General features: G+C 49.6%; 1 protein-coding gene across 1 annotated transcript in view; it reads right to left on the reverse strand.

Moving 5' to 3' along the window:
• Positions 1-363: 363 nt before the first annotated feature.
• Positions 364-27,829, reverse strand: part of CCDC30 (coiled-coil domain containing 30) — a 40,798-nt gene continuing 13,332 nt past the window's right edge. Inside the window, exons 5-23 of the mRNA XM_036396434.2 lie at positions 25,805-25,920; positions 23,885-23,977; positions 23,128-23,234; positions 22,170-22,362; positions 18,557-18,655; positions 17,825-17,962; positions 16,309-16,446; positions 15,160-15,317; positions 13,664-13,895; positions 12,193-12,366; positions 11,281-11,490; positions 10,576-10,733; positions 9,255-9,402; positions 7,388-7,509; positions 6,630-6,771; positions 5,086-5,222; positions 4,701-4,812; positions 3,266-3,327; positions 364-2,245 (exon numbers count right to left, since the gene is read on the reverse strand). Of these exons, the coding sequence (XP_036252327.1) occupies positions 2,029-2,245; positions 3,266-3,327; positions 4,701-4,812; positions 5,086-5,222; positions 6,630-6,771; positions 7,388-7,509; positions 9,255-9,402; positions 10,576-10,733; positions 11,281-11,490; positions 12,193-12,366; positions 13,664-13,895; positions 15,160-15,317; positions 16,309-16,446; positions 17,825-17,962; positions 18,557-18,655; positions 22,170-22,362; positions 23,128-23,234; positions 23,885-23,977; positions 25,805-25,920 (2,756 nt within the window). The 3' untranslated portion in view covers positions 364-2,028. The remainder of the gene's footprint in view (positions 2,246-3,265; positions 3,328-4,700; positions 4,813-5,085; positions 5,223-6,629; positions 6,772-7,387; positions 7,510-9,254; positions 9,403-10,575; positions 10,734-11,280; positions 11,491-12,192; positions 12,367-13,663; positions 13,896-15,159; positions 15,318-16,308; positions 16,447-17,824; positions 17,963-18,556; positions 18,656-22,169; positions 22,363-23,127; positions 23,235-23,884; positions 23,978-25,804; positions 25,921-27,829) is intronic.

The raw sequence follows: 27,829 nt of genomic DNA on the forward strand, positions 1-27,829 counted from the left end.
GAGGCCCTGCCCCACGTTCCTCTCAATGGAAGGAACAAAACAACATCAGCACAAACCCCAGGACTCCCCTCTGGTTCTGTACCTGCCCCATGGCCCCTGCCACCGTTGGAGCTTTGCATTTTCTCCCCTCCAGCACTGGGGAGGTCCCACCTGGAGCACTGTGGTTGTTTTGGGCCCCTGGAGAGCTGTGGAAATTTCCCACCTTGTTGTGTGAGCACAGAGCCGCTGTGGGGTGAGGGAGAACTGATGGAGCTGCTCCAAGGCATCTCTGGGGTGGGATAACCCAGGCTCCTGGGTTAATCCATCCCTTGGAATGGGTGAAAGGACATTGAATGATTGGTGTTTACACACATACACACATACTTATATACATACGTCACATTTATTTGAACACTTTGGTTGCAGTGGAAATCACCTATGTAGCCATTTTGCTTATTTCCTTTAGAAATACACCAATATAAAAGTATAAAAATAACACTTTAGAAAATACATGAGGAAAAGAAAGAAAAAAAAAAAAAAGAAGGGATCAGAGCAGAGAGTGGAGAGGAAAGGTCTCACCACCCATGGATGCAGTGACAGGACTTGGTTATTGCAATTTCAGTGTCCAAAGTCAAAGTGATGGTCACAGTCTGGATCCATCAGGGGGGGAAGCTCCAAAAATGCAAAGTTCAGTGGGATAATTCAGGCTCAGTGGGAACAGCCAGGTCCCTTCCCTGGGCTCAGGGGTTTTGCACTGCCCATGGAACACTGGGGTCATGCCCAGTGCTCAGAAATGAGTCTGTGCTCCCTCCAGGCTCTCTGATGCTTTGTGCCCCTTCCAGGACCTGACCCTGCCTCTCCCTGAGCGTGGCTGAGCCAGTTCTGCCCCCTCACAAGGGATGAAGCCCCCCAGCCCCTCCATGAGAGCGTTCCTGGCACTGCCCTGGGCTCTGTGGGGATGAGGATGCACAACTGCCCCAGGCACTGCAGAGGGCAGAGCCCAGGGACACCCCAAATCCCATGGAGAGCCTCTGTGCACCCCAAAAGGCTCCTGGAGGGTTCCGGGGAGCCCAAACAGGCACAGCCAGGGGTTGGGGGCACCCAAAGGCAGCGCTGGGGTCTGGGCATGGCACAAAACAAACCAAGGGATGGGGATCCCCCCAAAATGGACACCAGGGCTTGGGCCACCCTCCAAGGGACAGCCAGGGTGCAGAGGGGGCACACTGAGGGGTCCAGAGCTCCCTGGAACACACAGGGAGAGCCCAGGGAGCACAGAAAGGCCCATGGAGATGCCCAGCGCTGCTCCCATCTGCACTTCTGATCCTGCTGTTCCCTCCTGGCACCCTCAGACTCCCTCCTCTCCCTGCTCTGCATGGCCTGATCCCTCTCACTCTCACCCAAGCATCCTCAGGGACCATCTATTCCAAATCTATCTCCTCTCTTTCCCTGGATGCTCCCATCCCTCCTCTCTTCTGCCCCTATTCCATTTCCCTTTGCCCTCCCATCTCCCTCCGTGTCATTTCTGACCCCTCTGCCCATCACATCCTGTCCCCAGAGCTTCTCTTTCCTCCCATCTTCCTTCCCTACACATTCCCATCCCCTCCCCAGTGCTCAGAGATCCTGTTCACCTCTGCACAGAGCAAAGGGAATGCTGAGAGTGTGGGAAAAGGGGAATGACAGTGTGGGGGCATAGGGTAAAAGGGAACTTCTGTAAGTTTTATTTATAAAATTCATAGATTTGGACGGGACAGGGGATTAGGGTTGAGGGAAGACACCCTTCACCCCACCCCTCTAGCACTGTACAGAGTTTATTTACAAATTCCAGCCTCCAGTGGATCTGGGATCACACACACATTTACAGTGGGCAAGTAAAAAACCAAAAAACAAAACAAAACAAAGCTGTGGAATCATTTAGTTGGAACACATCCCAGCACTCATGGGCTCAGTGCATTTGGCAATTCTCTTTGCAGGCTCTGCTGTGTGCCATGGCTCCAGGAGCGCAGATCCTGCAGCTGAGGTCAGGCTGCAGCAGCATTCCCCATTCCCAGCTCAGAAGCTCTGGGAGCCCAGGCTGTGGCTCTGCTCCTGCACAGGGGAGGCTGTGGGGGCCGTGCTGTCCCCAGGAGAGGCCACGTTCAGGTACCCAATCTCTGAAGGCTGTGAGGGGGACAGGCAGAAGGAAGAATCCAGGCTCTCAGCCTCTCCCTCAGGCTTCTGTGGGGCCTTCAGGGCTCCCAGGGGCTCTGGGAGATCTCGGGGTGGGAAGCTGGAAACAAATTTCCATTTTCTGTCATTCTCTGGAGCTTGAGTGACCCCTACCCAACAGCTCTGAGCAGCACAGCACGATGTGGGTGCTCTTCTCTTGGAGCAAGGCTCCTCCTCCAGGCAAGGAAGGGACACCCCCAGCCAGCCCAGAACCTGCTTGGACCATCCTCCACCCCAACAGAGCCATGGCAGGGGCTGTGACCAAACCCCCAGAGCTGCACTGTCCCCCTGCCTTCCCCCATCTGGTCTGGCACGGATTGGAACGGAGGAACACACCCCAGAGTGATGTGGGAAACAGCTCTGGCCACACAAGGACTCCAAGTCTCATCACCTCTTGTATCAAGACTCCTCCAAAGGCCCTGAATACCAAGATTCCCACAGTGCTCCCCAGAATATTCTGAAAATTGGACTTCTCCATCCATTCAGCTGACTGGTTTCAACACCATTTTAAATCCCATTTCAATGCCATTCTAATGCCATTTTATTTTCCCTAAAATTGGACTTCTCCATCCATTCAGCTGACTGGTTTCAATCCCATTTTAAATGCCATTTTAATACTATTTTCCCTAAAATTGGACTTCTCCATCCCATCAGCTGACTGGTTTCATTACCATTTTAATGCAATTTTAATACTATTTTCCCTAAAATTGGACTTCTCCATCCCATCAGCTGACTGGTTTCATTACCATTTTAATGCAATTTTAATACTATTTTCCCTAAAATTCCTTCCAGCCTTCTCCATCCCATCAACTGACTGGTTTCACTACCATTCTGATGCCATTTCAATACCATTTCAATACCACTCTAATGCCATTTTATTTTCCCTAAAATTGGACTTCTCCATCCCATCAGCTGACTGGTTTCAATCCCATTTTAAATGCCATTTTGGTACTATTTTCCCTAAAATGTGACCAAAAACTACCAAAAAAGGCCTCTGGGAGGTGACAGCACAGGGTGGAGCAGCCAAAATTCTCCAGTGGCTCCTCCCTGGCTGCCCCTCCCTCCCTCCCCCCCACGGTACCTGGCACGAGGAGGTGGCAGCACCTTACTCTGGGGGTGGCTTCCAGGAGCAAGCTTCGGGTCCTGGAAGGAAGAACAGAGACTTTGAAAGGGGGAGGCACAAGTCAGACCCTGAATTCCAACAATTCCTGGTCTTCCAAGCTCTCCCCCAGCTTCACTGAGAGTCCTCTCCACCAAGTGCAACCCCATGAGGTGCTAATCAGGGGTTTGGTTGTCCTTTGGGTGTAAATTTATTCTAAAAAATCCAAACCAAACCCTACCAAGGCCAGGTGAGCCCCAAATGGCCCTTTCCCCCTCAACTCGCTCATTTCCAACCTACCTGGGTTCTCTCCAAATTAAAAATCACAAGAAACTCCTAAATCCACCTGGTTGATTGGAAAACTCTTTGATTCCCTGGATTTTCTCCACTTCTCTTGCCAAAGTTCTTCATTAACAACTTTCCCTCAGCTCAGGAATTCTTGCTCAGCTTGGCCTGAGGAGGGAACACTCCCAAACTTCTCCTTTCCTAGAGCAGCTTTACAGCTGAGGCCTTTGAACAGCTCTGAATGTGCCAGGTGAGATTCCTGTCCCTGCGGAGGGGGATCCCAGGGGCAGCAGCTCAGGGATGAGCAGGGGCTGAGCGTGAGGGCCTTCAGCTCCTCACCACATCTGTATGGAGCCCTCAGCTCCTCACAAAGCCCTTCCTCACCTGTATGGAGCCCTCAGCTCCTCACCACATCTGTATGGAGCCCTCAGCTCCTCACCACATCTGTATGGAGCCTTCAGCTCCCCACCACATCTGTATGGAGCCTTCAGCTCCTCACCACATCTGTATGGAGCCTTCAGCTCCTCCCAAAGCCCTTCCTCACCTGTATGGGGCCTTCAGCTCCTCTCAAAGCCTCTCCTCACCTGTATGGAGCCTTCAGCTCCTCCCAAAGCCCTTCCTCACCTGTATGGAGCCCTCAGCTCCTCCCAAAGCCCTTCCTCACCTGTATGGAGCCCTCAGCTCCTCCCAAAGCCTCTCCTCACCTGTATGGAGCCTTCAGCTCCTCCCAAAGCCCTTCCTCACCTGTATGGAGCCCTCAGCTCCTCACCACATCTGTATGGAGCCTTCAGCTCCTCCCAAAGCCCTTCCTCACCTGTATGGAGCCCTCAGCTCCTCCCAAAGCCCCTCCTCACCTGTATGGAGCCTTCAGCTCCTCTCAAAGCCTCTCCTCACCTGTATGGAGCCCTCAGCTCCTCCCAAAGCCTCTCCTCACCTGTATGGAGCCCTCAGCTCCTCTCAAAGCCTCTCCTCACCTGTATGGAGCCCTCAGCTCCTCCCAAAGCCCCTCCTCACCACGTCTGTCACCACCTACTACACGGGAGCCCTTTCCATCTCCAGGGATGGACCCAGCTCCCCCTCAGCCCCTCAGGTTCTGTGATTCCTGCTGATCCCAGCCCTCCTGGGGTCTCACCTCAGTGCTGGGAGCAGGGCTGCTCCTGGCAAGGCGCTGGGAGGAGCCCACAAGGCTGGAGAGCTGGAGCTTGTCCTGCAGCCGGGCGTTCTCCTCCTCCAGGATCTTCCCTCTGAGCACGGCACAAAGCACAAGTTATTTTCCTTCCAGCCATGCTCCACTTTCAAATGGAACTTTTGTTTTCCAACCTCAGAGCTGTTGCTCTCCACAGCCTCCAGCCCAGTGGTGAGGTTGGATGGGAAAATGGGGTAATTACATCCCTAATTACATCTTTAATTACAGACATTGCACCCATGGCTGGGGCACAACCCAGACTTTCCTCTGGAATTCTTAAGAGAAAGAGGCACAAAACCAGGAAAAGGGGATGGACACAGCAGGGACCTACCTGCTCTGCAGGGAGGGAATCCCAGACCGGAGGCTCCAAGGGGACTCCTCCTGCTCTGATATTTTTTGGAGGAGCCGTCGCCTCTCCTGGAGTAATTTCTCATTCTCAGCAGTGATCTGGGCAATCAGCACCTTCCCCTTATGGGGGTGGAGAAGGAAAGAACAATCACCAGTTACCCTTGACTCTGCTCTGTCCTCTGCAAAGCTCAGGGCTTTCCCAAGGGACCACATCAAGGGTGCCAGCTCCTAAACTTTGGAGTCACCATCCCTGCAAGTGCTCAAGAACCACGTGGATGTGGCACCTGGGGACATGGTTTAGTGGTGCTGGGTGGATGGGTGCACTTGAAAATCCTCCCCTTAAAGGTCTTCTCCAACCTCAGTGACTCTGCAATACCCAGTTTGATGTAAAATACCCCAAAAAGAGGCTCTGGGGTCACTTCCCAGCAGGAATTGCTGAGGCAAAGGAACACGGAGCCCAGGCAGTGTCAGAGTGGGATTTGAGGATGTGGCTTCCCCCAAGGGCAATCCTGAGCCAGGAATTTCCTTTTGGCTTTTTGTTTCTACAGGTTGGTACCCCTGGTCCCTTCCTGCAAAGAGAGACTTTGGACAAGGGCCTGGAGTGCCAGGACACAGGGAATGGCTCCCACTGCCAGGGGGCAGGGATAGATGGGATATTGGGAAGGAATTCTTCCCTGTGAGCATGGGGAGGCCCTGGCACAGGGTGCCCAGAGCAGCTGTGGCTCCCCCTGGATCCCTGGCAGTGTCCAAGGCCAGGCTGGACAGGGCTTGGAGCAGCCTGGGATAAGGGAAGGTGTCCCTGCCCATGGCAGGGGTGGAATGGGATGAGCTTTGATGTCCCTTCCAACTCACACCATTCCCTGAATCCATGATCACTTTCACAGAATCACCAAATCACAGAATCACCAGTCATCATCAAGTCCAACCCAGCCCCAACCCCTCAACTAAACCCTGGCACTGAGTGCCACATCCAGGCTTTGTGAAACACATCCAGGGATGGTGACTCCAGCACCTCCCGAGGCAGAACATTCCAGAACTTTATCACCCTTTCTGCAAAAAAACTTTTCCTAATATCCAACCTATATTTCCCTTGGTGCAGCTTGAGGCTGTGTGCTCTGGTTCTGTCTCTGTCTGGAGAAAGAGCCCAGCCCCAGCTGAGCACAGGCACCTTTCAGGAGCTGCAGAGAGCGATGAGGGCAGCCCTGAGTCTCCTTTTCTCCAGGCTGAGCACCCCCAGCTCCCTCAGTTGTTCCTCACAGGGTTTGTGTTCCCAGCCCCTCTCCAGCCTCGCTGCCTCCTCTGGATGTGCTCAAGTGTCTCAATGTCCTTCCCAAACTGAGGGGCCACAACTGGGCACAGCACTCCAGGTGCCAAGGGCAGAATGAGCTCCCTGCTCCTGCTGGCCACACCATTCCTGACCCAGGCCAGGAGCCCTTGCCCTTCTTGGCCACCAGGGAATACTTTTGGAAGCAGCAATGCCCCTGCAGCCGCCCCCTTGCAGGAGAAGCCCTGGATGTGTCCTCTCACCTTTTCCACTTGCAGTTTGGACTCGCTGAGCTCATTTTCCAGCTGTTTGATCCTGCTGTCCCTCTGCTTCACCTCGTGGATGAAAGTCTCCTTGGCCCTGCGGATCTTGTCCTTGTGTCTGAGCTGCATCTCATTGTATTTCCTGGGCAAACAGGGACAACCATCAGGCTGGGAAAGGCACTTGGCTCAGGGTCACTGTTACAGTAGCTTCTTGGAGCCAGGTCTAGTAAGTTCTTGGGGGTCTATAAAACACCCAAGGAGAGCAGGAAGGCTGGGAGAGCTGGGAGTGCTCACCTGAAGAGAAGGCTCCAGGGAGAGCTCAGAGCCCCTTCCAGGGCCTAAAGGGATTCCAGGAGAGCTGGAGAGGGTCTGGGGACAAGGGATGGAGGGACAGGACAGGGGGGAATGGCTTCCCACTGCCAGACAGCAGGGCCAGATGGGACATTGGAAGGAAATCCTTCCCTGGCACAGGGGCCCAGAGCAGCTGTGGCTGCCCCTGGATCCCTGGAAGTGTCCAAGGCCAGGTTGGACAGGGCTTGGATCAGCCTGGGACAGTGGAAGGTGTCCCTGGTGGAACAGGATGGGCTTTAAGGTCCCTTCCCAGTCAAACCTGTGTGGAATTCCCTGACAGCAGACATGGGGGATGAGCTCACTGCACACAGGCCAGTGGGTTTAGTGCTAAAAGCTGAATATTGGACAGGAAAATCCACAGCACAGCCAAATGCAAGAGCAGGCCCGGGCAGGTTTGTGGGCATTACCTGACATAGAGATCCTTCTGGTTCAGGAGTCTGACACCTTCCTCATACAGGGCTTTGTTCTCCTCCTTCAGCAGCACCAGCTGCTCCGAGAGCTTCTGGTTCTCCTTCTGGCACTGCACATGCTGGAAAAGGGCTGGATTCAACTGGAGGGGCCCCTCTGCCTCCCCTCTGCCTGGTCCCCAAAGCTTCCCTCTCATCCATCCCAGTGCTTCCCACTACAGCCAATATCCAAACAGCCCCCCTAGGGTAATAGTTGCTTTTTCGAGGTAAGTCTTACAAGCTCTTAGAGGTCTATTATTCACTCAAGATAGCTTAGTTACTTTTGGAGGCATAAAAATAGCAGGATGGCTTCTGTTGAAGTGTTGGAAACAAAAAGGTTTCATAAAAGGCAAAATAACAAACAGAGAAAAACTGAGCCAGGTGTAAGAAGTTTTTGCTCTTGGTAAAACACCTCGCAAAAGTGATTAGTTTATTTGTTCACTTCTTCTTCTAGTAAATTGCCCAGGCAATTTTAGCTCTTGTCTAATTGGCTATCTTCAAGTTTGAGGTGAAGTCCTCAAGGTCTTATGAGGTGTCTTTTTCACTGAATCAAAGAAAGAAACTTTTAAGCTTCTTTCTTTTCTGAGGAGACAAAAGGTAATTTTGTCACTCGGTTAACAAAGAGCACACTCCTATACCCCAGAGCACTCCCTTCTCCCCCTGACAAGCAGTGGGATTTTATTGCAGAGAGAGGCAATGGACCCCCCCAGACAATGGACTCTGACAAAATTTCCAAGCAAAAACTCCAAGTTCTGCAAGATAAATGGAAGGAAGAAACCACCAAGCCTTCCTGTGCCCTCAGAGCTGCATCCCAACAAACCAGCTGGCAATGGGACACTGCAGTGAGACCTGCAAGGGCTCAGCCCCGAGCAGATGTTCCCAATTCCAGCAGCTCCCAGGTGTTACCATAACAATTTAGGAAAAATCCCTTTGCCAGGATTTTTTCTCCTGAGAAGCTGGGAAGCTTCAGCTTCTTTATGTTTTGCTGCTTTGGAATGTGATTTGAAGAATTGTTTACTCAGCATGTGAATTGTTTTAATTTAATGTCCAATCACAGCCAGCTGTGTCAGACTCTCTGAGTCTGTCACAGGTTTTTATTATCATTCTTGTCTAGCCTTCTGATGGCTCCTTTCTCTTTCTTTAGTATCATTTTATAATATAATATCATATAATATATAGTATAATATAGTGTAATGTAATGTAATATAGTGTAATGTAATGTAATATAGTGCAATGTTATAATATGGTGTAATGTAATATATATGTAATATATATGTATATGTAATATATATGTAATATAATATATATGGTGTAATGTATAGTGTAATAATATGATATGATATGATATGATGATATGATATAATATATGAGATAATATAATATAATGTAATATAGTGTAATGTAATGTAATATGATATAGCATAATATTATATAATATATATTATATAATATAGTGTAATATAGTATGATATAATATAATATAGTATGATATAATATAATATAGTATGATATAATATAATATAGTATGATATAATATAATATAATATAATATAATATAATATAATATAATATAATATAATATAATATAATATAATATAATATAATATAATATAATATAATATAATATAATATAATATAATATAATATAATATAATATAATATAATATAATATAATATAATATATCAGCCTTCTGAGAACTTGATTCAAATTCTCATCTCTCACCTCGTCCTGGGGACCCAACAACCCCACAACACCCAGGAGCAGATTCCAGCTCCTGATGGTCCTGTTGCCCCTTGTCTGATGAGGAACCCCCTCCCTGTCACTGACCTCACCAGCATCCAGCTTCTTCTCATCCTCCAGCACATGCAGGGTCTTGGCCTGGAGCTCCACGTGCATCTTGGCCAGCGACGCCTCCGTCTCCCGGGAATGCCGGAGCTGCTGCCTCAGCTCCTCCAGCTGCTGCTCCAGGAGCCTCCTGGAAACACCATGGGGGGACAGTGAGAGCTGCAGGGGTGCTCCAGATTGCAGGGCAAGATGTGTTCTATTCCCATCTGGATGGCAGCTGTCCTGTGTCAAGTGGGCAGTTTGCCTTATCTCTCTCTGAGTGATCACAATCACTCCTCCCTCAGGAGGGGACATCTGATAACAGCTATTGAGTGTCCCTGCATGGCTGATAAGACATCTGCTGATAACAGCTATGGAATGTCACTGCATGGCTGATAAGAACTACAGCATCCCACTGGGAGATGTGAGCCCAGAGGGAGGAGCCAAGCATTCCTACCTGGATATAATCTGGAGATTCTGGAACACCAGCCAAGCATTCCTACCCGGATATACTCTGGAGATTCTGGAACACCAGCACAGCTTCTGCACTGGATTCCCCAGAGGAGCAGCAGCTGCCTCTTGCCCTGGATCTTCAGAGGCAGAGACTGCACCTTTCTCCAGGATCCCTGCTCCAGCAGAACCAGCCCTGGCACTGCAGGAGGGCTGAGCCACAATTCCAATGGGACTGTGCCAACAGCCTGACCCACAGGGTGTCAGGTTGGGTTCTGACCCTGTCAGTGTTGTTTTGTTTTACTGCATTGTTTATTTTATCCTTTTATTTTCTTCCCTATTAAAGAACTGTTATTTCCTGCTGCCATATTTTTTGTTGCCTGAGAGCTCCTTAATTTAAAATTTATAGCAATTCAGAGGGGAGGGGGATTCATTTTCTCCATTTCAGGGGAGGCTCCTGCCTTCCTTAGCAGACTCCTGTCTTTCCAAACCAAGACAAGGGGCATGTGCCTCCTGCACCTCCTTGCTCCTCTTGCCCCTGCTGGCATGGAGGGGACAAAGGAATCAGCACATCCCAGTTGTGTCAGTGACACAGAAAGAGGGGATGATATTCTGGGATCATTCCCAGCTGCACAGGGAAGGGAGCTGTTGGCATCACTGCACTGACAGGAGAGGCCACGGCCCTTCCAAGGCAGATGAAGCCTCCAATAATCTTTTAAACCTCAGGAAGGGGGAATCCCTAGAGAACTCCAGGGATCAGGCAGGTCCAAAGGGAAGACAGGAGGTCAAAGCAGTGGTTTGGGTCTCCCTGAACCCTCCCAGGGCAGACAGGAGCTGCTGAAGGGCTGGCACAGCCCCTGCACAGCACAGAGACCTTTTCAGCTGCTCCTCATGAAGTTCCTGCTGCACTCGAGCTTCATTCTCCCGAGCTTCCTTGAGCTCCTCTTCCAGAAGCTTCTTGTCAGAAACACGAGCCTCTGCCAGCAGCAGCTGGTGCTGGGAATCCTTCAGCTTCTGCTGCAGTTTTGAGACCTTGGATTAAAATGGACACAGATTAAAGTTTCTGAATGCACAGGCCAGTATTCTGAATCAGATTCCCCAGTGGCTGAGGCATGGCAAGGAAAGATTTCCTTGTTTTGACTCTAAGTCCATTAAAAGCAAAAGCTTTGGACTGGCTACCAGATTTTGGACCAAACACTATGTCATGAATTCCCAACAATCTTTTTTCAACCCAATCTGATCCTGCTCACATCAAAAGAGAATCCAATGACTTCTGCAGGAGCATGGCAGAATCAGTGCCATGGAAAACACAAAGTCTGGAATTTTCCAGGCAGTAAACAGTGGGAAATTATCTCAGCAAGAACAAGATCAGGGTTCCCTGTGCCTGTCAGCCCCACTATCAGTACTTCAGAGATATTGGGTTATCAGACATGGCTTCTATTACCTTGATTATGCTCCCACTAATTACAGGCTTTTTTCCTAAAACATGAAGCCAAGGGATCACAAAAAGGAATTTAGGGAAGCAAACCTGCTTACTTTCTGCACTAGAGCTGCACAGAACTGTCAAACTTACACTCACCTTCTTTTGTGCTTCTCCTGCCCTGGATTTCTCCTGGGCCAGCCTCTCCTGGAGGCTGCTCCTGAGCTTATCAGCCTGGGAGCACTTGGAGAGCTCCAGTTCCAGCTCCTTGACCTTCTGCTGGCTCCTGTCCCACTGTGCTGAGAGGGAGGAACATGTTTCTGTGGTCTCTGAGAGTTTGGCCCGGGCCTGCTTCAGCTCAGCTTTAACCTGAGATCCCAGAGAAGAAATTGGATTTATACTTCAGCATAAATTAGCTGGAATGGCTTGGCTAAGGAAGGGGAACAGGATTCCAGAAAGAGGAATCACAGAGGAAGTAAAGCATGTTTTATTTGGATGCATTGGAATTTGTCACAGAATCCCAGAACACTTTTGGTAGGAAGGGCCCTTAAGGATCACCTGGTACCTGTGGGAATCTATAAAATTAGAGGGTTTTGGGAAAGTTGCAAAAGGCAGGCTTTAGACACAGCAGAACTTTAGAGACAGTTCCAACCCCCCATCATGGGCAGGGACACCTTCCACTATCCCACATTGCTCCAAGCTCCATCCAACCTGGCCAGGAACATTTCTGAGGATGAGGCAGCCACAGAAATGTCTCTGGGCACCCTGTGCCAGGGCCTCACCAACCTCACAGGGAAGGATTTCCTCCCAGTAGCCTGTGTAACACTGCCCTCTGGCAGTGGGAAGCCATTTCCCCTTGTCCTGCCACTCCAGGTCCTTGTCCAAAATCCCTCTCCAGCTCTCTTGGAGTCTCTTTAGGCTCTGGAAGGGGCTCTGAGCTCTCCCTGGAGCCTTCTCTTCTCCAGGTGAGCACCCCCAGCTCTCCCAGCCTGGGGGGAGATGGGCTCCAGCCCTCATGGCCATAATTCCCACAGAGCTGAGGCACACAGGGGAGCCTGGCTCTGTCCCTACCTTGGTGCATTCCTGCTGGAGCAGCAGATTTTGCCTCTGGAGGTCAGCATTCTTCTCCCTCTCATACCTGAGCTCCCTCTCAGCAGAGCTGCACAGGTTCTGCACCCGCCGCAGGTCCTGGCGCAGCTGCTGCAGCTTCTCCTCCTGCTGCTGGAACCTCTCCTCAGACAGACCCTGCAGGAAGAGCACAATCACACAGAAATTAACTTTAAGGCAGGATAAAGGTGGTTAAGGAAGGCAGAAGCCAGTAGGATTTAAGGGCATTTGGAAGGTGTGCAAAGCCTGGCATTTCTCTGTTCCCTTCCCTGTCCCTGCAGGCTTTAGGAGCCTTGGGGATGTGGCACTTGGGGCCATGGTTTGTGGTGAACATGCAAGCTGGACTTGATGATCTCAGAGGCCTTTTCCAAGCTCAATGATTCCATGATTCTCTCCATCACCTCAGAGAATCCAATACAGCTCCTGGGGCTGAGGGGGGAGAGGTGATAACCTGGATGAGGGAACAAATCCCTGTTGAAAAAATCCATCCAATCAAAGCAAAGCCACCAGGTCACTTTGGATTCTTGTACCAGAGTCTCACTCAGGCATCCAAGCAGGAGTGACACAGCCAGCCCAGCTCCCAGAGGGAGCAGGAGAAAGGTGAGTCCTGGCAGGGGGACAGGAACACAACAGGACAAAGCCTGGGCACTGGGAGGTGTCACCAACAGTCTGGGATGGCTCTTGGGAGGTAACTGATCCCCTTAGCTCACTCACCTTCCTAGCACACACACCAAAGCCTGGCTTGGACCAAAGCCTTTCTTTTCCTGCATCACTTTCAGCCATCCCTTGATCTCCATCCCCACTTTGCATCCTCACCTTCTGCTCTTAGAACCACACAGAATTCACTGAAGACCAAATCTGCCTTCTCAGATAATCCCCAGGTAACTTTCCCAAGCTGGAAAAAGTCTTGATCCAGCACTGTGGGATCTGGCAGTGTCAGTTGTCCTGGAGGTCCATTGGCTCCATTGGTTTTGTGGGGTTTTCCCCAGCTGCTTCTATCAGGACCCACTGCACTCCTTGTGTCCTGCTCTGCTCCACCTGGATGATTTGCTGCTGCTTGGATACAACTGGACTCTGACCCTCTACTTCTCATTCCCACCCTGTCCTCTTTTCTCTCCCAAATCTTTGCACAGAAGCTGAGCTGCTCCTCAGTCTCCCCATCCCAAGTTCTTACAGCATTTCCTCCCTTTCTCTTTCAGCTCACAAGGTGAGAAAGGTGAACAAATTCCATTTAAATAACTTATTTCTGCCATGTGTAATCAGTTCAGTTTATCCAATTCCCCAACACATTCAAAAGCACAACACAAGGAAATCAACACATCCCTAACTGCCAACCATCACTCACACACAAGGCTGACTTCCAGCCCACTTTAATTACATTTTGCCACTCAATTAATGACAAAAAGCAGGATGCAGATGGCAAAGCTGCCCATACCTGTTTAAGGCTCCCCTCTAAACTGCCTGCAGGGCTCTGCCATGGGAGAAACCTGTTCTCCCTCTGCTCCAAGCCTGGGGTCATCCTCCTCATGTCTCCCTGCTCCCAGGCACTCCGGATGTCACATCTGAGCTGGGCAATTTCTTCCAGCAGCAGCCGTTTCTCTTCACTGCTCTCCTTGAGCTGCTTTTCCAGCTCCTCCTTCTTCTTGTTGCTCTCTAATAATTCAGAGCTTGAAGGAGAAATAGTAAAGGAGAGTGATAACTACACAAATCCAGGGAAAACACCCTTAAAGGGGAAAAACTTGGGAGATGATATTCCAGTGAAACACTCAAGTGCTCCGGGAGGCTCCAAAGGGGATTCAGTCCCGAGTGCAGCAGTTCTGGGCAAGGGTCAGTCTCCCTGGGACACTTCCCACAACACCACGTGTGTCCAAAGGCTCAGCTCTCCCTGGAAGAGGTTACAGGCTGCCCAAGGAATCCTCACAAAGGCACAGGAGCTGCTCTGCACTCAAAGTCACAGGGAAACACTGACTGGTGTTCCAGTCCAGCTGCCTGACTCATCTCCACCCAAACTCCATCTCCATTTTCTCCATCCAAGATCAAAGTTGTGGCTCCCCCACCCCTGGAAGTGTCCATGGCCAGGTTGGACAGGGCTTGGAACAACCTGGGATAGTGGAAGCTGTCCCTGCTCATGGCAGGGGGTAGAATGGGATGAGCTTGAAGATCTCTTCCTCCCCAGAAGAGTCTGGAATTCTGTGATTCTATGTCCAGGCTGGAATCACCATCCCTGGAAGTGTTCAAAACACCTGTGGATGTGGCACTTGGGGACATGTGTTAAGAGTGAACATGGCAGTGCTGGGAAACAGTTGGACTCAATGATCTAGGGGGGCTTTTCCAGCCTGAATAATTCCATGATTCCTTAGCAGCTCCCTGCTGCCTTCTCCTGGCTGTGCTTTATCCCAGTAATGCAGGTCACTGTAACCATGCTGGATTTAAGCTTTATTTACTAAGGACAGATGAGCACGTGAGCCCAGATGCTCCAGCTCCAAATTTGTCCTGCTCAACTCAAAAGGAGGAGTTGGACCAACACCTGCTGACCCCTCTCCTCCAAAAACACCCAAATTCCAAGGACTACCCCTATCTCCAGTGGGACCAGGACCACCAGCTGCTGCCAGCAGTGAGCCCTGAGCAGCCCAAACCCACAACAGGAGATTTTTGAGACCCCCTTAGTCCAACTTCAAGGGAAGAATCCTCCTCCCTAAGGACAGCTCTCATTTAGGCTGCTCAGAATCTGGAAGAGCTGCAGAAAAAAATCTTTAATCCTGGCTGATCCTAAGGAAATTCACCAAAATCAGAAATGCTGACCCAAGGACAACATGAAGATGCCAAGCCCATTTTTGCCAGAAGCAGCCCTATGGGGAGTTGGGAAAGGCTCAAAACTTAATTCAGCAAAGACAAGGAGCAGAAAATACCACAGGCTTTGTTAAGGTTTACCAGAGCACTTCTTGTTCTTCCCTCAGGTTTTTGATCTGTTCTTCCAAAAACACTACTTTAGCCACCTGCTCCTCGTAGGTCTTTGCATCTGCACAGGGATCTTCCTGTTTCTGCTCCACTTTGAGGCTCTGTTCTCTGTCTTGCAGGACTTCAGAGGCCTGTAAGGTCAGAAAACACCAGGACTTGGATTTCCTCTGCTCTGATGGAAATCTCTGGAGCCATGCAGGGCAATCTGGGGACTCCAGCAAGACATGGCTTGTGATTCTGTGGCTAAATAATTGCACTTCTTCCTCCTCAAAGACACATGTGAGTTCTTTTTCCTGCATGGAAAGCAGCTGTGTCTCAACTACCACCAAGCCATGGTTCTTGATTTGATTTCATCCCACTGTGGCACAACTGCAGTTCCCAGGGATTTACAGCATATGGCAAAGCTCTTCACAAAAGCAGCAGCTCTTGGCAAACCAGGAGGGGAACAAAGTGTGGGTTCAGGTGGCTCTCACAGAGGGGCCCCAACTCTACCCCAAACACCTCCCTAGGGATGGCATCTCCACTGCCAATGTCACCTAACCCTGTAACACCAGGTAACAGCACACCCTCAACAGGAGACTTGAGGAGAAGATGCCAAGAAAATAAAAGGGGCGGGAAAGGAGGAATGGACCAGGACAGAAGAACTCACAGCTGAATCACAACTGGAGCCTGCCCAGTGTCAGATCTGCTGCTCATCTGTGATGGACCCAAACCCCCTGGAATAGGGGCTCAGGTGTCTGACTGATCTCCACCCAAACTCCATCTCCATTTTCTCCATCCAGGATCAAAGTTGTGCCTCACCCACCCCTGGAAGTGTCCATGGCCAGGCTGGACAGGGCTTGGAGCAACCTGGGACAGTGGAAGCTGTCCCTGCCCATGGCAGGGGTAGAATGGGATGAGCTTGAAGATCAGACACAAACACCATCATCCTCACTAAACACCAGCTTTGATTGCTAAAACTTTTTAATCAGCAGCTCCTCCTGAGCTTTCAATCCCAGGTATTTCAACCCCAAGGCATCTTATCTACACCAGGACAAATTTGCTCATATTTGAGCAACACACCCCAGCAGCTCCTGCCTGCATCAGGAACCACAAGAACTGGGAATTCTTTCCATGTCTCACCTCTGGAATTAGCAAAGCACTGTCTTTGTGTAGCTTCTCATGGGATACATCCACAAGATCCCTGCTGGCTGATGCTCTCTGGAGACTTGGGAAGGTGTTTATGTGGCCTGTGAGCTCTGAGTGGGAGTCAGGGAAACCCTGCAGAGGTAACAACAGAGTCAGTGCATGGCACACACCCCAAAGGACAAGCTCAGGAAAACATTTCTCCTCTTAATTGTCCAAAAATCTCTCAAAAACAAGGAGAGATTTCCAGGTGACAGAACCCAATGATTTCATGCAAATCTTGTTTCCAGCACGTTGGGAAATGATTCATTGCAGAACAGTGGCTCCATCCAGAGGGAATGAGCCCATGTGGGAGGCCAGGAATTCACCAAATCCATCCAAAGGTCTCTATGCTAAAGGCTGTTCCAGCCTAACACAGGGCTCTGGATTCCACCTCCTCCTGATCCCTTTGAAGGGAAAACAGTCCCTCCTTCACCCCCTGGCCAGTGGGGGGCTGAATTCCAGCCAGACCTTCAGGGATGGATGATTTGGATTCAAAGATCCCTGGATCGCGAGCAGGCTGAACTACTGGCTTCAAAAAGGGTTCCAAAAGGACTCTTCCCACTTCGCCCACCATTCCCCACATCAGACAATTCCTTTCCAGGTGTGCATTGATAGACTGACCCAGCCTCTTCCTCCCAGCCAGGCTGTTTTCATCCCAAGCTTTGATCCCGAGTTTCAGTGGGGATTTGTTGCAGCAGGACTAAGCCCTGGCCTGTAGATGCCACTGTTCCTGCAGCACTGCCTGAGTCTGTGCAGCTCTGCCAACAGCTCAGGCCTTCCATGGATTTGCACTTGGATTCAAGGAAGTGACAGGACTCACAAACTGATCTAAGGCCTCTCAGAGTGATAAAAGATGGGATTTGTCATGGCTGTGCCCCCCCACTGCCAGTCTCCCATTGCCAGGTCCCTTTGTCCAGGCCACAGATCTGTCAAGCTCCTGAATTTTCACCCTCATTTTCAGTGCTTGTCCTGGCAGCCCTTGGACAATTCTGCTGGCACCACTCACAGTCTCTCCTCTGTGACCCAGCTGGAATACAAGAGTTCCAGCAACATCCCCAGCAGGGAAACCTGCAGGAGTTGATTTAGCACCTAAATTGGTTCAAGCCAAGTGGGCCAAGCAAGGCCCTTGGGGAAATCCCAGCAGGATGTTCATTTTTCAATTCATGAAATTATTGCCTGAGTCTAAAAAACTCCCACTCTGCCCTCCAGAGAATCAGAGTTTGGCTACAAAGTTGGAATTCCTGATCTGGTATCAGATTCACTGAAAGGAAGGTAAGTTCTGGAGTTAGAGATGATGCCATGAGAGCAGCTGGATTGAAAACTCTCCACCAAAGGTCTGAAAGTGGCTGGGCTGGAGAAATGCATCAGGAGATGCCAGGCAATGAGTCTGGGGAGCAGCTGGGGATGTTTCATGGAGCACCCAAAGGCAGCTGGCTCCTGCAGGGAGCCCCACCACAGGGCCTGGACATACCTGGCTGCCCAGAACCTTCTCAGCCTTCAAATCTTCCCTCAGCAGCTCCAGCTCAGATGCCAGCTGCTTTCTCCTTTCTCTCCTCTCTCCCAGCTGATTTCCCAACTTGTCTATTGTTTCCTGACAGCTTTCCAACATCTGGAAGAAGAAAAGTTCAGAGTCACTCCCACAATATCAGAGAGAAGCAGATTGCAGGATATGTGTCTTCTAGGAAACGAGGAAAGGAGAAGAATGGTTCTCAAATGTTCCCAGTGGAATTCCTACACCTCTTATCCAGGGCTCACAGAGCCTCCACTGACCCAAAACACTTTGGGAAGCTCCTCTCCCATCTCTGTCTGGCTGACACAGCAGGCAGATGCAGTTGTTGGGCTGGCAAGGATCAAATGGACAGGAAAGTTGACCCAGAACGTGATGGGAATCAGCTTTAAATGTACCTACACATCCCCTGGTTTCACTAAATCCTCAACAAGAATTGAGCACCTTCACACAGGTGAAAACTTCACACTCATGGGGAGACAACAAACTCCTCAGCTGGCAGAGCTGAAGGCAAGAGCTTCCTAAGGGGAGAGTTTTCATGGAGATCACATTGGCTGCTTTCCTCCAGTGATCCATGAGGAGCTAGAAATCCTCAGGAGAGGGTGACAAAGAGCATCCCCAGGAAAGAGACACTTCAGACGCTCATTTAAACCATTTCTAAACAGAACAGTTCATTTCCCAAGGAAAAGCTCTCACCTCCTGCATCTCCTGAGCTCCAGATGTCACCTGCTCGTTCCCATCCATCTCACTTTTGTTCTTCTGCACCTCAAACAACTCTGTTTCCAAACTGGTGATCTGAACATGGACAAATCCCAAGTTAAAACCAAACCAGGACTCACAACTAAATGCACAACTACTCCTGAAGTGCTCCTTGTGCTGCTGTGTTGAAGATTGCAATGCAAGATGTTTTCAATTCCCATCTGTACAGCAGATTACCTTTGTCAAGTGGGCAGTTTGCCTTATCTCTCTCTTTGAGTGACCACATTCACACCTCCCTGGGAGGGGACACTGCTGATAACAGCTATTGAATGTCCCTGCATGGCTGATAAGAACTACAGCATCCCATTGGGAGAGGTGAGCCCAGAGGGAGGAGCCAAGCATTCCTACCCAGATATAACCTCCAGAGGTTTTTGAGACACCAGCACGGCTTCTCCATGGGATTCCCCAGAGGAACAGCAGCTGCCTCTTCTCCCACTGGATCTTCAGAGGAAGAATCCATCCTTCTCTACAGGACCCCCTTGCTCCAGCAGAACCACCCCTGACACTGCAGGAGGGCTGAGCCACAATTCCAATGGGACTGCCACCAACAGCCTGACCCACAGGGTGTCAGGTTGTGTTCTGACTCTGGCAGTGTTGTTTTTGTACTGCATTGTTTATTTTATCCTTTTATTTTTTTTTCCTTTCCCTATTAAAGAACTATTATTTCATGCTTTCATATTTTTGCCTGAGAGCCCCTTAATTTAAAATTTACAGCAATTCCGAGGGGTGAGGAGGGTTTACATTCTCCATTTCAGGGGAGGCTCTTCCTTCCTTAGCAGACTCCTGTCTTTCCAAACCCAGACATGCTGTTATGGGATAAGGCCCATGTTGGAAGCAAGGAACAGGAGGGGAGGTGCATGGCCAGCTCCAGCTCATCCCTCATCCTGCTGCTTCCAAGGAGGAAGGAGCCAGACTCAAGCCAGAAAAAGATGGAATTCTGCTCCACAAAAGGAGTGGAACAACCCAGGCATGTGGTGAAAACTCAAAGCTTCCACACATTGTGGTGCTCCCCCAGCATGGAGGAGCCCAAGACACCCCAGTTTAGGTGCTGGGACATCCTTGCTCCCTGTGCTCAGAGTGCAGATGTTGAGCCTGGTCCATCAGGACTCACCCTGGTCCCTTCACTGCTCATGGGAAGTTTTCAGTCACTCCTGAAGGGCTCCAAGGCCTTGGGATTGGGACTGCAAAGCACTGATCTCTGCAAGCACTGATCTCTGCAAGCACTGATCTCTCTGTAAGCACTGATCCCTGCAAGCACTGATCTCTGCAAGCACTGATCTCTCCAAGCACTGATCTCTCCAAGCACTGATCTCTCCAAGCACTGATCTCTCTGCAAGCACTGATCTCTGCAAGCACTGATCTCTGCAAGCACTGATCTCTGCAAGCACTGATCTCTGCAAGCACTGATCTCTGCAAGCACTGATCTCTGCAAGCACTGACTCTCTCTGCAAGCACTGACTCTCTCTGCAAGCACTGATCTCTCTGCAAGCACTGACTCTCTGCAAGCACTGATCTCTCCAAGCACTGATCTCTCCAAGCACTGATCTCTCTAAGCACTGATCTCACTAAGCACTGATCTCTCTAACCACTGACTCTATAAGCACTGATCTCTCTAAGCACTGATCTCTCTAACCACTGACTTTTGCTCCTCCTGGCACCTCTGGGCAGGTGCAGTTTGGGCAAGGTCTCACTATGCCTTTGGATCACCCCCCAAGGGCTCTTGGGGGGAATGTTTTTGGTCCTGAAGTTACAAAGGGCTCAAAGGAGCTCTGAGCAGCCCAGATAAGATCATGCCAGAGGAGCAGCTCAGCTTCTCTTCCCCATTAGGGATCCCACAGACCCTTTCCAAAATCCAAGTCTTGGCACTGGCAGCCCCCCTGCTCCTCTGCCAGCTTCCCTTTCCTTAGGCCTGAGATCCAGTCTGGGCTTATTTCTAAAACCCCTGGCTGGACTGTCTAACTGCCTGAGCTTGGCTCTCCTGAGATGAGCTGGGACACTAGAGGGAGATGAAATCCAGCTCCACAGAACCCCAGACTGCTTCTGGAGATCCCAGAATCCCAGGATGGGTTGGGTTGGAAGGGTCCTTAAAGCCCATCCTGTTCCATGGGCAGGGACACCTTCCTCTATCCCAGGTTGCTCCAAACCCCCTCCAACCTGGCCCTGGACACTTCCAGGGGTGGGGCAGCCACAGATTCTCTGGACAACCTGTCCAGGGCCTCCCCACCCTCACAGACAAGAAATTCTTCCTCATATGTAATCCCAAAGCCAAAGAAGTACCAAGTCCCTGCCAATCCCAGTCCATTTGCAGAGCAGCACCTCAAAGCCCCTGAGCTCTGATGAGTTCCTGGCACCAGCTGGGTCTGCTGGAGCTCCCAGAAGGGAATGGTCTCTTCCCAACACACAGGAAAGCTGCTGCAACTCTGCTTTTCAAATCAAAGATATGAGCCCAGCAATGTCTGAAATGGTATTAGAAGTGAGGTGAAACACCCAGACCTCTCACAGGAGAGCTAAAGGACAACAAACCCCTCTCCTTCTGCATGACTGGATGATAATTTGGGGTTCAGCAAGACTTTGGAGCTCCAAAAGGGATCTCAAATGCAAAACACACCTCCCCTCCTCACCCCCTGTCAGCCTTTGGTCAGAAGTTGATATCCAGCAATGCATTTCTTTAGTCTCCATCCAAGCCATTAACTTTTAAGCACTGAATTTGTGCTCCTAAATCCCATGCCAGCAGCAGAACAATCCTCACTCTGTATCCCACTGTCCTGATCCTGAGTCACAGCCTGACCAGCCAAGGCTTCTGCAGCTGGGCCAGGACCAGCAAAAACCCTCCCAAGTCCTTCCCAGGCAGGGCAGGACTGGAAAACACCCAGCAGAGCTCAGCCTTGCCCAGGCTCCAGCCCACTCCCTCCTCATCACCAGGGCTCTTTAACCCCCTGGGAATGCAGGACACAGCAACCTCCAGCTGAGCAGATGGATCTATCCATGGGTTTAACCCCCCCTCCTCATCCACCCTGCCTCTGCTCCCTGGCCCTGCATCCCTCAGAATGGGTCTTTGCTGTGGGGATCCAGTTGTGGGTTCCTCTGGGTCTGCATTGAAGGCACTGAGACAGGAGTTCATGTTCACACTCAGGTGTTTATTATTTCTTATCAGTAAAACAGTCTCACTGCTGGGAGTTCTGCAGCTTTTCATTAGAAGGCACAAAATGGCCACAATCTCTTGGTACAAGGGCTTTTCAGACTAAACTGTCCAATTAAGAGCTGACACCTGGATTATTTCCCCTTTTATAACCCAGTAACTGATCCCACAGAGTTGCAATGCAGACTTTTCTGCCCAATTACAAAATGCCACCCAAACCCATGGAGAAGGAGGAAGAAGCAGCATGAAGAAGAAACCCAGGATAGAGCAGAAATCCTGGCTGGTTTTCCTGTCAAACCAAATACAGCAGAGTGCAGGGCCAGCTCAAACATCATTCTATTTTTCCAATCAGAGAGAAAAGTAAATGGAATGAAAGAAACCCAAACCTTGTCTCTCCTGTTCCTTACTCACCTTCTGGTGCAGTCCCTCCACTTTGCTCTCCAGCTGCTGCTTCTCTTGCTTGCTTTGGATCTGTGTCTCTCCCAGGATTGATTCCAGCTTCTCATTGTGCTCAACCAAACCCTCTTGTTCCTGCTCCAGTTTTTGCAGCTTGTGAAGGAGCTGGGAATTCCTACCCTCAGTGCTCTCCATGGCTTCCCTGCACCTGCAAGCAAAACCCAGCATCACCAAGGCTGTAACTGCATCCCAACTGCTCCAGGGAGGAAAAGCCAAGGTTTTTGTCACACTCTCCTGCTGGTTTGAAGTCTCACATCCAGCATGGCCTTATTTAGATGGGAATTAGGGGTGATGGGATCTACACAAGGGATGATGGGCAGGAAACAGGTCAGGCATGAGGCTGCCAACTGCAAATTCAGCTGCTTGAGGTGGAGAACAGGCTTGGGAAGCTGAAGGGAAAAGGGTCAGAGGGCTTTTTGAAGAGGGTCAGCTCCCCTTTCCTCCCTGAACCTGCCAGATGAGGTGCAGCACTTCCTGAGCAGGTACTGGGAGAACAAAGCTTTGAATTCCCTTAGAAATCCCTGTTTCCAACATTTCTGGTTTAAAGGCAGGTGTTTTGGTGCACTCCTGGAAAGCAACAAAATCCAAAGAAAACTTCCCAGCACTTAAACAGGTTTAAAAACAAGGTTTTTAAACAACATGATTTTTAAATAACAGGTTTTTTGTCTGTGGAGAGCCCCAACTCTCTTCTTTTAGGAAAGCAACAAACTGCAGGAAGTATCAGCATTAAACTGGAAGTGATTCCTCAGGACTGCATCTCCTCCAAATTTTCCCATTTGGGAGCAGAAGGACAAAGTCCTAAAGAGTATTTAAAACAATTCAAGAATCAAATAATCCTGCAGGAGAGAGCAGCAGAGACACAGCACCAGGAACCAGTGGAAGTACAAGGGTGAAGGATTTCTACACCTCTCACCTTTTGTGGAGAGTTTCAACACCCTGATCTCCATGTTCCTGATATGGGGCAGCTCTGCTGGCACCAGGGTCTCCATCAGCTCCTGCTTCTTCCTGTGTGCCCTGTGCCTGAGAGAAAACCAACATTAGCACAGAACTAGGATTGAGATGCCAGAATCCCAGGATGGATTGGGTTGGAAGGGACATTAAAGCTCATCCTGTTCAATGGGCAGGGACACCTTCCTCTATCCCAGGCTGCTCCAAGCCCTGTCCAGCCTGGCCTTGGGCACTGCCAGGGATCCAGGGGGAGCCACAGCTGCTCTGGGCACCCTGTGCCAGGGCCTGCCCATCCCCAGAGCCAGGAATTCCTTCCCTATATCCCAGCTAACCCTGCCCTCTGGCAGTGGGAGCCATTCCCTCTTGTCCTGTCCCTCCATCCCTTGTCCCCAGTCCCTCTGTAGCTCTCTTGGAGCCCCTTTAGGTATTGCAAGGGGCTCTGAGCTCTCCCTGCAGCCTTCTCCAGGTGAAAACCCCAGCTCTCCCAGCCTGGCTCCAGAGCAGAGGGGCTCCAGCCCTCAGAGCATCTCCTTGGCCTCCTCATTCAGCTCCAACAGCTCCACATCTTTCCCATATGAGCACAGAGTGACTCCAAGGCCACAGAAACAAAACACATGCGCCACACCAGCTCCATCTTTTGGCCCTAGGAGCCCCCCAGAACACCCAGGCTCTTACAGACAGCTAGGGGACCACGTTTTTCTGGAATGACAAAGAGGGAACACCTGCAGTGAGGCCACTCCAAGTCCCTCTGGTGCTGGTGGCTCTGGCCTCTCGCTCCGCTGGTACTCACAGATCTCCTCCTTGAGCTGCTCCACCTGCAACACACAACAGCTGCCCTGAGCTCTGCTGAACACTCCATTCTCATGTTTGTTATCCATGTATTTACTACTCCCTGCCCTGAGGGATTGGCTGAGATCCTGTGGATGCTCCAGCTGCTGAGTGGCCTCAGGTAAGGAGCAGTGAAAGCGGGAATGCTGCTGCTCCAATCCGTTCAAGGATGATTTTCCTGAATTTATTTCACTTCCTGACCTGTCAGATTTCAACTGCTATCTCTGAGGACACTTTACAGTGTCTTCCATCCATGGGATCAATGGAATTCCATTACCAGCAGCAGCTCTTCACAGTCACAGCTCATCCCAGGCCAACTGCCCAGCCTGTTCCTCCCCTACCCTTCATAACCCACAGGCAAGAAAACACCTTTCAGGACACCAAGCTGCTGTAGCTGGTAATAAAGCACATTTTCTACTTCTGTAAATTAAAAATTAGGGGGTTCCCAACTTCTGTGCCAACAGTTAAACCTCAATCCTAAGGAATAAAGGGAATTTGCTTTTAGCTTAACATGTGGCTGGAAATTATCTCAATCTGGCTATATTTTTTTTCCTGTTCAGTGATCAAAATATATTACATGTATCTGTATGTTTTTGTCTATATAGACATATATATATATATTTAATATTTTATTTCTACTCTTTTATAAGCTATACATACACTTGTGTATCCAGAATGACTGAAAGGAGCAATGTCCTACAACAAGGAAAACATTATTTGGAATAAAAAAATAAGTAAACAGAGGGATTTGAACTAAGTTATGGTTTTTTGCAGCTCCAGAAAGAGACTGTGCTGTAAATACAAGGCTTGAGGTGACAGACATGGAAAAACCAGCAATTTTTTTAAATGCAAGGAACAAAACAATAAAAAAATCTCTGCTATAAAAAATACTGTTAAATTCTTGAATGGGATTTATTCCCACCTCAAATGGGAATAAATCCCATTCAAGATATTATCTGATAAACATTATTTGAAAAGTATCTTCTCAGAGATACTTGTATTCATTTAGCAATGTTCATTTGACATGAGAGAACTGCAAGAGAGCCAAGAGCTCTCAGTGCTGGGATGGCAGAGGCTCTCAAAGGCTGATATAAGGAAATCAGGAGATAAAAACAGCAGTAGATTTTGTGCCCAATTATACATTTTAATAGGAAGCAGACTCTTCTATCCCTTCCCTGTTGGCAGCCTCATTAAGGAATTATCTGGTTGATAGTTCCTTAATTGCTCCTTAATTCTAGGTGGCATTTAGAGAATCCTGGCTGTATAACACCAAGCATTTAACTAATAGTAATGTAAAAAGTCATTCCATTAAGAGAACCCACAGAAAATAAACAAATCAATCAATGTGGCTGAGTTAAAAACCAAAGGGGCTGAGAGGAATCAAAAATGAGCATAAATTCCAATGGATTTCTAACCAGCTGGTGGGGGTTTTAGGCTAAACTTAGGTAAAGTGAACTCTTTAATCCAGTCCAGGCAATGGCACATGTGTTCCTTACTCTCTTTACACACCTGAGCTGGGTTAACCCTGATCAGCAGGGAGCTGATCCCTCTCCATGGGCACAGGAAAATGTGTCCCAAAGTCTCCAAGCCACCACTTAGGTGGAGTCCCTCAGACTCCTCCTGCATTGAAGGAAGTTCCCAGAGCTGCATTCCACCTAATTCCCGAATTTCAGTGCTCCATGAACCCTGCCACAGCCAAAACTGCAGCTCTGGAAAGACTGGGCATACAACAGCGAGGGGAAAGGGGAAGGCAGGGCAGGTTTGGGAGCAGGGAGGACTTTCAGGATCGTTGGCTTGGCTTGGTGGGTGCTCACCAGCTCCAGGAATGCTTTCCTCTCCAGGTCGAGCGTCTGCACGCGGGCCCGCAGTGCCAGGATCTCCTTGTCCAGCCGGCTGTTGTGCTCCATGGCCCTCTGGAGCTCAGCCCTGTCTGGGGACAGCAGCACCAGGGAATGAGCTGGGCACTGCCTTGGCCCTGCCTGCCCCACACTCCAAGCAGGGATTCCAGGCTGATCCCACATGTGGGAAAGGTGGGAGGCAGCATGGACATGCCCCACATCCACTGGGAGCAAGTCCCACATCCACTGAAAACACATCCCACATCCACATGGGAACACATCCCACATTCACTGGGAGCACATCCACTGGGAACACATCCCATATCCACTGGGAATACATGGGAATACATCCTGCATTCACTGGGAACACATCCCACGTCCATTGGAAACACATCCCACATCCATTGGGAGCACAACTTCATGGAACACAGGCACATGGGACACATCCATGTGGGAACACATCCATCTCACATCCATATGGGAATACACCCCACATCCATGTAAGAACACATCCATCCCACATCCATGTGGGAACACATCCATCCCACATCCATATGGGAATACACCCCACATCCATGTGGGAACACATCCACCCCACATCCATGTGGGAACACATCACACATCCATGTAGGAACACATCCACCCCACATCCATGTGGGAACACATCCATCTCACATCCATATGGGAATACACCCCACATCCATGTGGGAACACATCCACCCCACATCCATGTGGGAACACATCACACATCCATGTAGGAACACATCCACCCCACATCCATGTGGGAACACATCACACATCCATGTAGGAACACATCCACCCCACATCCATGTGGGAACACACTCCACACCCATATGGGAACACATCCATCCCACACCCACATGGGAATACACCCCACACCCATATGGGAACACATCCACCCCACATCCATATGGGAATACACCCCACATCCATGTGGGAACACATCCCACATCCATGTGGGAACACATCCCACATCCATATGGGAATACACCCCACATCCATGTGGGAACACATCCCACATCCATGCCCTCTCCCTCCCACAGCAAAGGCTGATGTCCCTGGAGATCCGGGTTCAGTCTCTCCATCATTATTCCAGGGATCCTGGATCACAGAGGTAAACCTCATTTAAATCACACACCTCATCTAATATGGGTTTTTTACTTTCTCTTTAGAAAACCTCAACATTTTCACCATAAAATCCATCAGGGACACAATCCCAGCCAACGTATCCCTGTTGTCTGCACATTAAAATTTAATGCAATGGCTACAACTGGAAAAATTGCACACCAGTTTTTCTATGGATCAATGGATCAATGAATAAATTAATCCGAACACTAATTAAGGCATATTCCCAATACTTCCAGGGCAGAAATAGGAAGAGATGTTTGCATTAGGAGCACATGTTGAGGACACACTGGTATCCCCCCCTGTCTTGGGGAGACAATTTTCCTTAGAAAAGGGAAGAAATATTATTCCCTTTTCAGCTTAACAATGGGCACAGAAAATTTAAGTTTAAATTTGAGTTCTATTCAGGCAAAAAAAAAAAAATCTACTTTTTTGGTTCCACCATGGGAATACATCACAAAAAAAAGCCACGAATTGGAAAAATCAACAAATTCCTTTTTCAAACAAGGATTTTCAGTTGTGTCATTTGAAATAAAAAGCAAAGAACATCTCCACAGAATGACAGAATGGGTTGGGTTGGAAGGGGACCTTGAAGATTATCTCATTCAAATCCCCATATTCCACCAGAATGGAAATTTTACTCAAAAGCTTGTTGACCACCACACAAATTTATTATAAAATTATAATAAAATGATGATTAAAAGGCTGATGAAAGGACAATAAAATTTTCCTCTTGCAAAAATCCTGACCATCCCCTATTTTCCCATTCCTTCTCCTGTTTTTCCCCCTTCAGGGCTGACCACAGGGGTGATTCCACAAGGACAACAGTGTTTGGATGTGGCAGCCAAGTTCTGC

This window comes from Molothrus ater, chromosome 23, assembly GCF_012460135.2.
Source record: "Molothrus ater isolate BHLD 08-10-18 breed brown headed cowbird chromosome 23, BPBGC_Mater_1.1, whole genome shotgun sequence".
Classification (NCBI taxonomy): Eukaryota; Metazoa; Chordata; class Aves; order Passeriformes; family Icteridae; genus Molothrus; species Molothrus ater.